The sequence below is a fragment of the Letharia lupina genome, assembly GCF_014066315.1.
Source record: "Letharia lupina isolate WasteWater1 chromosome Unknown contig_21, whole genome shotgun sequence".
Classification (NCBI taxonomy): Eukaryota; Fungi; Ascomycota; class Lecanoromycetes; order Lecanorales; family Parmeliaceae; genus Letharia; species Letharia lupina.
In genome coordinates this window covers 745,227-755,807 of record NW_023502990.1, presented here as the reverse complement: position 1 = coordinate 755,807, position 10,581 = coordinate 745,227, and the positions used below count along the sequence as shown (strand labels likewise).

At 48.0% G+C, this 10,581-nt stretch overlaps 2 protein-coding genes across 2 annotated transcripts; one reads left to right on the top strand and one right to left on the bottom strand.

Annotated features, from left to right (window-relative positions):
- Positions 1-421: 421 nt before the first annotated feature.
- HO133_005489 (uncharacterized protein) lies at positions 422-1,449 on the bottom strand (the record flags this gene model as incomplete). The annotated part of the gene is made up of 5 exons (XM_037296399.1): positions 422-752; positions 811-1,198; positions 1,252-1,304; positions 1,361-1,367; positions 1,419-1,449. 5 exons carry the CDS (start codon positions 1,447-1,449, stop codon positions 422-424), a joined length of 810 nt encoding a protein of 269 aa, XP_037148381.1.
- A 2,251-nt stretch (positions 1,450-3,700) lies between these two features.
- HO133_005488 (uncharacterized protein) lies at positions 3,701-10,038 on the top strand (the record flags this gene model as incomplete). Its single annotated transcript, XM_037296398.1, has 9 exons — positions 3,701-3,703; positions 3,762-3,813; positions 3,870-3,912; positions 3,966-4,002; positions 4,058-5,449; positions 6,379-6,546; positions 6,598-7,838; positions 7,893-8,141; positions 8,991-10,038. 9 exons carry the CDS (start codon positions 3,701-3,703, stop codon positions 10,036-10,038), a joined length of 4,233 nt encoding a protein of 1,410 aa, XP_037148380.1.
- Between the last annotated feature and the right edge of the window lie 543 nt (positions 10,039-10,581).

The following is a 10,581-nucleotide window of genomic DNA, read 5'->3' as shown; positions in this document are numbered from 1 at the left end:
GAGTATGGTTTCCTCATTGGCTGACCCCTGCGGGCAGTGACGAGTATTGCCCCCACTGCGACAACCACTTCGTGCTCGATGCCAAAACACCAACGCCAACCCTTAAGTTTGAGGGTGCAGACGCTCGCGTAGACGCTCGCATGCTTAAGGACGATCGAGTGAAATGCGAGCAGCAGCGATCGACATTCGATGTCAAGGATGCCTCGGATAGACTTGGATGACCTCTTGGCTTGTAGGTAGTACAGAAGATCAAGCTGGTTTGGGTTATATTAGCGGCGTTCGGCGGAGTTTTCTCAGAGACTGGCGTAGATTGAAACATCTAACGGTCTTTGGGAACGAACTTCTTTGAGATGGAACAGATTCAAGGCAAAAGTTAGAATTACACTGCTCGCTATGGAATATCAGGACGCACTTGAGACAATTAGCTACCAGATGCACCCGCATCGCTTCTTGTGAGGATCGCTGCCGTGCCAGTACCAGGCGTGCGTCCCGTCTTCTTCTTCGCTGCCTCCTCTTGCTTCTCTGCCTCTATGCTCTTCACGTATGATTCGATGTCCTCTACAGGTAGCATCTCAATGGTCTTCCCGGGAGCCATGATGGCAATCTCGATGTTCTTTGCCCCCGTTTGAACAACCTCCAATAAAGATTTGACGGTCAGCTTGACTGTTTCTTCTCGGTCCATGTCATCCTTGTGGTTTCGCTCTAGGAATTCGCGAACTGTTTTGCTGGACCTCCCTATCGCATTGGCTTTCCTTCGCAGTGTCAGTCTCTATGCAGAACCTCAGTACTTGCAGTAGTCAAGAGACCTACCACGCGGAGTAGATGCCTGAAGGTTCGGTTTGATAGAGTCGCGGTGTCGTGTCTCCCTTATCAAAACCAACAATCAAAGTACTGATTCCAAATGGCCTCACACCTCCGCTTTGTGTGTATCGCTGTTGTACGCCAGCAACATATTTCGTAATGTATTCGATTGTAACCGGATCCTCGACAGTCAGACGATGCGACTGTGCTTCTAACCGAGCTTTGTCCACCAGTATGCGAGCATCAGCGTTCAGGCCGGCAAAAGCGAGGCAGACGTGCGTGTCCACAAGGCCGATCTTTGAAGGGGTAATGCGAGTATCTTGTAGCTTCATGGCGGATCGTTTTTCGCAACCCAGCACCACAATGTCTTTCCCTTTGACGCCAACGGCACAAGTCCCTAATCATTCGTCAATGAGACATCACTGGGACTTGGTCCCGTCTCGACTATACCTCGTTTCACAGCCTCCAGCGCATATTCAACTTGGAACACATGACCATCCGGACTGGCAGAGAAGCCGTGAGTTTTGGACTCGGCCCTTGTTGAACGATCAGATCTTACCTGAAGACTTGAGGAACGTCAGCTTGCTCATCAGTAATTTAACGAAAAGAATGCTTACCAGACAGTGCTCTGTCGTACCCCGAAGCCATATTGTGATGAGGGTGTGTGGCTCTACTGTGACATAAAAACTCTAGAGAAGCTCTAAGGAGGTTTAGAATTTGATTTGTAGCAGCTCTACGACTGAGTCAAGACCATGGGATGGGGGAGTTGAGTAAAGTGAGTAGGTAGAAGCATGGCGCGTTCTTCTTTGGCGCGCCTGCCGCGGCTTGGCATATCAAGACATGAGAAATGTACCCCCGGAACTCACAAGCGTGGCCGCTTTAGAGTGAGCTAGTACTCTCTTACCCTGCAGTACTTATTCATCCTATGATAGTCTCCTATTCTACGATACACTCTGCCTCTGCGATGCCTATTCTTCTACCCTACGATACTTTCTTATCTTACCATCTGACTCTATCCTAAAAATATTCTTCTACCCTACGGAGGGTGGCGCCAAAAGTTCTGGACAGCGCTAGTAGAGCCTTAGCCCTAATTTTCGAAGGTGACCTCGTACCCACTAGCTGAGGTTTAGGGACTTGTATTAGGTCTTATGGGGGTAGTACCTTAGGGGCAGCGGACCCTTAAAGCGTGCGCAGTTTTAACGGGGTCTGAGCGTGTTGTCCAGGCAGCCCCCCACCCAGGCGGGATGTTCTGAATTAATGGTACGAATTTTGCGTAGAAGCATAACGAAAGTTGCAAATATCTGTTGTCAGTATCGCAATTGTAATCTATCTACGATCACGCAGTATTGCTTTTAGATATTAAACCCTCACGATCCAATATAAAGGCTATGCGATCGTAGCTGTTTGCCCTCGCCCATATCACCATCCTACATACTCCTTGAAGGGATTTTTTTTGGCATACTCTCAAAGATCTTATGAAAGGTAGACCAATATATGAGTCTAAGTTCTCGCTCGCACAAAGTCTTCGTTTGTGACCGAGGTCCAGCCGTTAAGATACATTTGAGCTATCTAACTCGAGTCCGTTCACAATTGCTTCAAAATTATATTTATTTGAATATATAATATTATAAGTCAATTTTTATCATGGTTGGATGGTGTAGTGTAAGTTTTCAATAATTATTTCACTATCTCTTTATCTACTAATATCCTCGTTAGTGGTTATCACAGTATGCTTCTACCTCATTTTCAAAATATCTATGACTTAACCGATCTGCAGTCTCCTTAACATTGAATGCGGAGAAGGTCGCGGGTTCGAATCCCTCTCTAATCAATTTTTTTCCCCATCAAATAACCTATTTAAGCAACTCTGTTACTCTTAATATACTAAACTTACTGTCTACTAAAAACGCAAATCAATAATACTTCTCAAGCTACGAACAAGACAGCCAGAGAATGATCAGGTCCTGGGCCGTGGACTAGAAAGAATGACAAAATCATATTACCTCAAGCGATATCACGGCTGCTTGATTTACGATCGAGGCAAACATTTGATGCTGACGAGATGATGATCCTATCTCGTAGATGGACAATCAGTGAAGAAGCTGAGAGTTCGATAATGTTTGGATGTTTCGGGAAGCGAAGTAAGTAGAGAACATGTGCCTCATTTTTCAAAGCTTTTTCAAGTTTCAGTCTCTGAGAAGGCCATTTCCGATACTAGAATCTTGGCTCTTAAGATCTTGGTCTCCATGAAATTGTCAACCATGTTGAGGATCTTTCGGACTACCTGCAGCTAAGGATAATTGAGTACTGGCGGTGTAGCCTTGATGCATAGTAAATAAGTTTGTATAAATGTCGTACGTGAAGGCATGCTGATTAGCATGCACAGTAACCTTGAATACACGACCAAAACCTCCATCAGCTAATTCGTCAGACTCAGTGAAAGGCAAGACTGTTTCGCCTTCAAAATTCCGATGATTACGACCTTTGCGAAAGGGCGAAAATGGTCGTTAAAGTCTCCAGCCGCAGTGGCAAGAGCATTTGGTCATTTTAAATAAAAATCTGCCATTGGAGTATGCAAGTCTCTAGAAAAGAAGGACAAAATTTGTGCACATTAGCAGTAATACTGATGACAGCATAAGCCATGTTGAGACGGTTTGAAATCAATCTTGTACAAATCATACAAGCCTGATGGACATTCGATGCCTGCTGCATTAAAAATAACATATGCACGGATAACCCAAATTTATCCAGCTCGTGCGACATTAGGGCGGCGGTTACCCTAGGCCTAATAAGGGGAAAGATCGGGGGTACATTTCGTACTTCAATTTCTCCGCAGTGAGATCACCTCTGTGCTTGCAGGCTTGTGGTCCGCAGCACTTGGTCTTCTACCGAATCAGAGATGGTGACTACACGCTTGAAAACTATCTCATGCAGTCGGAGTCTCACGGCTTCACTCTCAGGACTTCTACGCCCAATATACTTGCTCCGACCATATCCAGGGGCCCAAACCCGGTGGAGCTCCGCCACTACCGAGCCCCGTCAACCGGATGCTGATGGCGGTACCCAAGGCGGACCCAGTCCTCAAAGTCATATCAAATACACCTCCGAATCGTAAGTCTCACCAGCGACACTGCTCTCACTGGCGCTAACACATGTCGATCTAGATATCCTGAAATCAAACGGGATAGCAAATTCGGCAAGGTATGAGGAAGTCGTGACGCCCAAGGCATGCCTCCAAAGACTGAAATGAAGATAGCTTTCTCAAGATCATGTCCAATTTTTCAGACATTTGTTGGGTGCTCACTCAGCCGTCATTGATGGAGTCTCTCAGGATGCAACCGATGATCTAGAACCTTTCAACAGCGACTGGATGCGGAAATACAAGGGACATACAAAGCTCGTCATTAAGCCTGGCTCGACGGATGAAGTCAGTAAAGTGCTGAAATATTGCAATGACAACATGCTGGCTGTTGTACCACAAGGCGGCAATTCGGGTCTTGTGGGCGGCTCGATTCCTGTATATGATGAAATCGTGATCAACATGTCCCGTATGAACAACATCAGAGACTTTGACGAAGTTTCTGGTACTCTCGTCGCTGATGCGGGATGCATCCTAGAAGTCGTCGACCACTTTTTAGCAGAAAAGAATCATATCTTCCCTTTGGATCTTGGTGCAAAAGGCTCATGTCACATCGGAGGTAATGTGGCTACCAATGCGGGTGGGCTACGTCTACTGCGGTATGGCAGTCTGCATGGAAACATTCTCGGAATCGAGGCAGTGCTCCCAGATGGCACCGTGATGGACGATCTGAGCAAACTCCGTAAAAATAATACGGGCTACGATATAAAACAACTTTTCATCGGTGGGGAAGGCACGATAGGTATCATCACAGGCGTTTCAGTTCTATGTCCGCAGAGGTCGAAGGCTGCGAACGTGGCTTTCTTTGGCCTCGAAAGCTTTGAGAAGGTCCAAGAAGCATTTCGCGCAGCAAAAAGCCAATTGTCCGAAATTCTTTCGGCGTTCGAATTGATGGACCGGCAGAGCCAGGATTTGGTTCATGCAGTCACGGACAAGAAGCGCCCGCTGGAAGGCCAACACCCATTCTACTGTCTGATCGAGACGAGCGGTTCGAATCCCGACCACGACAGCGAGAAATTAGAAAAGTTTCTTGAGCACGTAATGAGTGAAGAAATCGTATCGGACGGCGTCCTTGCTCAAGATGAGACTCAGGTACAGTCACTGTGGTCCTGGCGCGAGGGTATCCCCGAGTGCTTGGGACACTGGGGTGGTGTGTACAAATACGACCTCTCGATACCATTGCCAGAGCTTTACAAACTTGTTGAGGATACGAGGGAACGTCTCACATCCGCTGGTCTTGTTGGCGACGACGAGAAATACCCGATAGTCGGTGTTGTAGGTTATGGCCACATGGGAGACTCGAATTTGCATCTCAACGTTGCGACAAGAAGGTTTGATAAGGAAGTTGAGAAGAAGCTGGAGCCGTTCGTATACGAGTGGATTGCTAAACGCAACGGCAGTATCAGTGCAGAACATGGCCTAGGCCTTGCTAAAAAGGCATTCATTGGATACAGTCGAAGTGAGACTATGATACGGCTAATGAAGCAGATCAAAGATCTTTACGACCCTGTAAGTTTAATTGGACAACTCTTCGACTGCTCGGTGACTAATCCCACAACAGAATGGTATCATGAACCCATATAAGTACATTTAATTAAGGTGAATAGTAGGATTTGTCTGGCCAATGTCGGGGCAGCTTTCTTGTACATGCTTTGCCATACCGTACTAAGGCGAACGATGCAAGATAATTCCGATGGCATTATTGGAAGTCTTGAGTCCAACCGTATTTATTTGTGACTAATAAGAACCGTCTATACGTTATTATGAAAACGACTCCCAAAGTATTACCATGGGTCTAAGGGGATTCGTGGAGGAACAGCTACTAGAGGTACTCCTCCAGGGGTCTGTAATAGTTTCGAACACCGAAAAGGATTTGTCGCCGCAACGTAGCGATGAGTCCACTCTGAACTCACCTAAGAAGAGAAGTCGCAGTACGAGTTGTAGAAATGAAGGAAGTCTTTACTTTAATAATCAAACGATTTGTTGAGGGAGGTATGGCTGTTGGAGAAAAGTTCTGCGGGGGGGTCGCTTAGTCATTGGGCTGATTGTTGCCGTGTCATTTAGCTCTGTTTACTTATATCCCAGTAATCAATTTCGGCAACTTCAAAATTGGATGTCAAGCATTACCGCACCTTTGCACAGGACTTCGCGTTCCTTCGTACACTCTTGACCTCGATTAGACGGGACCTTCGTGTTCTACCTGTTTTCGTAATGGACGAAAGCGCCATGGCGAACCAATATCAAGTCCTCGAAGAGCTCGGGAGTTAGTGATACCCAGAAACTTCCCTAAAGCATGAGCTAATCCATTGTTCTGATAGGTGGAAGCTTTGGAATAGTTTACAAAGCAATTGAGCTCGCATCTGGCGAGGTGGTGGCCATAAAACATGCATGCACCAACAATAGCTACGCATCCGAAACGTTGACTAACATGCTCCCAGATTGATCTCGAATCCAGCGATGACGACATCCAAGACATACAACAAGAAATCTCCGTGCTCAGCACTTGCGACAGTCCTTTCGTTACCCAATACAAGACGAGCTTCCTGCGAGGTTACAAATTATGGATCGTAATGGAGTACTTAGGCGGAGGGTCATGCCTAGATCTAGTAGGCCCCTTCGAAAGCTGCCGTTTTCGAAGCCGCTGCTGACATGTCCAGCTTAAACCAGGTCCATTCAACGAAGGCCACATTGCAATCATCTGCCGCGAGCTACTTCTAGGACTCGACTATCTGCACCAAGAGGGGAAGATACATCGTGACATAAAAGCCGCCAATATACTGCTGGCACAGTCAGGAAAGGTCAAGCTTGCGGACTTTGGTGTTGCGGCTCAGCTAACAAACATAAAATCGCAAAGAAATACATTTGTGGGAACTCCATTCTGGATGGCACCAGAAGTTATACAGCAAGCTGGGTATGACTTCAAAGCGGACATCTGGTCATTAGGGATAACAGCTATGGAAATGGTCAACGGAGAGCCGCCAAATGCTAGCACGCATCCGATGAAGGTACTATTCCTGATACCAAAGGCGCCGGCACCGAGACTTGAGGGGAGCGGCTATAGTCGAGATTTTAAGGAGTTCGTTGCGGCTTGTCTCGTGAAAGATCCAGACCGCAGGCCAACTGCAAAAGAACTCTTGCAGCATCGGTTCATCAGAAGCGCTGGGCGGGTAGAAGGTCTGCAAGAGCTCATTCAGCGTCGACAAATGTGGGACAGCAGCAGGGGAAGGCAAACCCACCCAAGATACTACGAGGAGACGCTGGGTTCAATGCTAGTAATGGAAGAAAAAGAAGATTGGGTATTTGATACAATCAAAGCTCCCACAATGGTGATGTCAAGCCAAACGCAGAGGCACACCCAGAAGCGCCGAAAAATGTCAATTGTACACGATGAAATGCAAGAAGGCCCAGAGACTATCCTCGGCCGGCTGACCCTAGAGGATTCGCAGCCAAAACCGGAGTCGACCTTATCAACAATGCGAAGAGCAACCACGAAGCGTCGATCGTCACCAACAGGAGCTGGGTCTCCTGCTAAACGAAGATCAAGCGGACAGAAGCAGCCTCTGGCGCCTTGTACGGATTTTGGAAATAGCGGATCCACAATGAGACAGTTTCGACGTGTGTCAGAAAACTCTCCAGAAGTAGCGCCCAACGCATCTCTGGCGGAAAGAGATGAGAATCACCACCCAATGGCCGAAACAGTGACCAAAGAGGTGCTACTCGGGCGAAGGGCCTACTCGAGAGCTGTTGATCAAGCCTTGCAAGAGACGTACGCGCAGACAGGAAATCAGATCAAGCGCGAAGCTATCTCCCGAGTAGCACTTGCGTGGGACACTTTAGACAAAGAGGACCCCGAAGGAGAATACCACCTTCTGAAGCTCATAATAGAAAAGGTCCAAAAGTAGGTTTGAGATCAAAGACTTGACCAAGCGGGCCAAAACTGATGTGGTCTCAGTGATCCGAAGCTGTCAGGACTCCTGCCACCGTCACAACCAGTAACGCCCCCGAAGCCAAAACTCGTTTTAGCTCAGAATAACCCCCATCTCAAGAGTCACCGTCGCCGCCAGTCCTCGCTGCTGCCGGCGGATGATGTGTGGACAGTTAAACAACTACAGCTGCCTGGACAGCTTGTTGACGGGATGGACCACACAAAGCAATTAGCTGATGTTTTGTATGGCAAGTGGGCCGAAGGTCTAAAGAACAGGTGGCCGAATCTTTGAGTCTCGGAGGACACATGGCAACATTCACTCTGCGCATCTTGAGATCTTTCAGCTTTCCATTGTTCAACATTCAAACAGGATGCATAGAGCACGGCGTTAGTTATACCGTGCTGGGCATATCGACACCTCAGTCCTTCAGACTCTGGCCACATTGGGTATGTGTTCCAGGATAGGATAACAAAGGACGAAATAGAATTGGATTTCTGTGGACAAGTTGGCCGGCGATTCTTTTCACTGTGCATATTTGAACCTTTCGGCAGGATGGAGGCAACCCTGACTTCTGTAACATATTGCGTGGCTTGCGATTTTACTTGCAATATAGTTCCTACCTTGATTGCTCTATGGTTTTTAGCCTGTGATGCACGAACATGTTGATGAGTAGAGCTTGTTGTTGGAAATGCCTCTGAACAACTCAGTAGTGACTGGATGCAGTGCTAGCGCTGGTTAGGTTTCTCACGCCGGAGAAAGCCCCGGCCTTAGTCCCATGCTCCCCATGCCATGCTAACCTCATCTACGACTTTGATCTGCCCATATTGAACATAGCTGCCGAAATCGATAAATGGAACACTCTTCCGCAATCACCTGAGGTGATCATGGTACACATTGCGACTCGACGATCGTCCTCGCCAATGGTTGGGTTATTCATTGACCGCGTACGCGTATAAATAAACAATTTTTGGTACATATGCGTAGACAGCTGCACATTTGTCCTTCATTGCCATAGCAGCAGTCACAATGTCTGACACTACTCACCCATCGCTGCCGCGGGCGACCCTTTAACTCCGTTTGGACTCCACAGCTGTAAAAGGACGAAGCCTTGAAATGTCCCCCAGTCGCTCCTCTGTACGCTCAAGTAGTAGCCAGTCCCAAGCGCATACCCCATCCTCATCAGTTCCGAATACACCACTGCTTCCTACCGGGCCACCGACCCCCGAAAAGAGGTCACCGTATCCAGCAGACTCGATTTCCTTTCTCATAGCATTGGCAGCGCAAGAAAGACGCGTTCTCGAGCTGAGGGAGGAGCTACACAAGGCAGATGAAGACTTGGAGAAGCTGAAAAAGCAATGGGCTGTGCATGAAGCAACGAAAAAGAAAAATGAGCTGCGGCATTTGCAGCAGCTGCAACCCCTCAATACACCACCGCTCGGGTCAGGAATGCCTAGTGACGACGATTCAGCACGCCCCAGTAGAGAACTTGATAGACGGAGAATCACACCATCTAGTATCAAGCCTTCGTATCGAACGGTTTTCGCTGGATCTAGACACACCCGGGCTCTCTCTTTACTATCCCCCAGAGATCCGAGAAGTCACTCGGACCTTCTACTACGTGCCATGGGACCATCGAAACCCCACCAGGCTGCAGCCAATGATGTCGCAGTGCCCGCTACAGTCCATGATCTTTCTCCCTTGGACGTCGAGTCAGGCTCGGAGATATTGGAGACTGGCAAGCAGCTCGTCGGCGACTTTCGGCAGGGACTCTGGACCTTCTTTAAAGACTTCAAGCAGCTTACTGTCGGAGACGAAGGCGTTGCTACTGCTGGTCTGCGTAAACGCCCCGTCATAGCTCCTGGAAACATGCCAAGGCGGCAGAACATGAAAGAGAAAAGACCAGCTCTTGATGAAAGTCCATTCAGGACGGCGGGAGCTTTGGACGTTGAGCGAGAACCATCGAGAAAGCGTCAGATCGAGTTTTCTGATTCTAAGCAGGGAGTTGGTAGCTCCCTGGATAGACCTACGGAAGCCGTTGTGCCTACTTCAATCCTCACAGATGATAGACCCGAAGGTGGAGACAGTTCCAACTTCAGCGATTCTGATGGCGACGGATGGGACAACTCGGACACCCCAGAGAAACCGGACACCCCAAAGAAAGGACCTTGTTGATGGACACGACTCAATGGCATCTTCTCTGACGGACAGAAGCAGCCCAAGAACAAGCATGAGGTGAGTAAATTCGGCTTTCGTGAGTTGTAGAAGGTTAAAGCTAAGGCATCTCGAAAGCCTTTGTGATGCAACTCCTTGCCCCAAGAGTCGGCGTACCTCTATTCAAGATAGAGATGACATACCGTGGCCACCGCTCACCAAGTTGACCCGGGAGGCCCGAAGAGAGGCCCGAAGAGGGCCGCTTCTACGTTGATGAGCGAATGGAAGAGGAGTCTTGCGCCGAAGATTCATGATGAAGCTAACCCTTCAGCTAATTTAGCGTCGACAGACGACAAGACGGGTTAGTTCTCACACATCAGATATAAATTCGCCGTAGCAGTTAAATATCAGATACGACTTCATCGTTGGATGAGGCTTGCAGAACGTCAATCGTCATACGGTCCAATATCATGAAGGGCTGTACTTGGAGAAGGACAGGTTTGCGCGAAATGCATTTGAAATGCAAGAGCACCAACCTTGAGTACAGAAAAAGGCGAGAGCTGT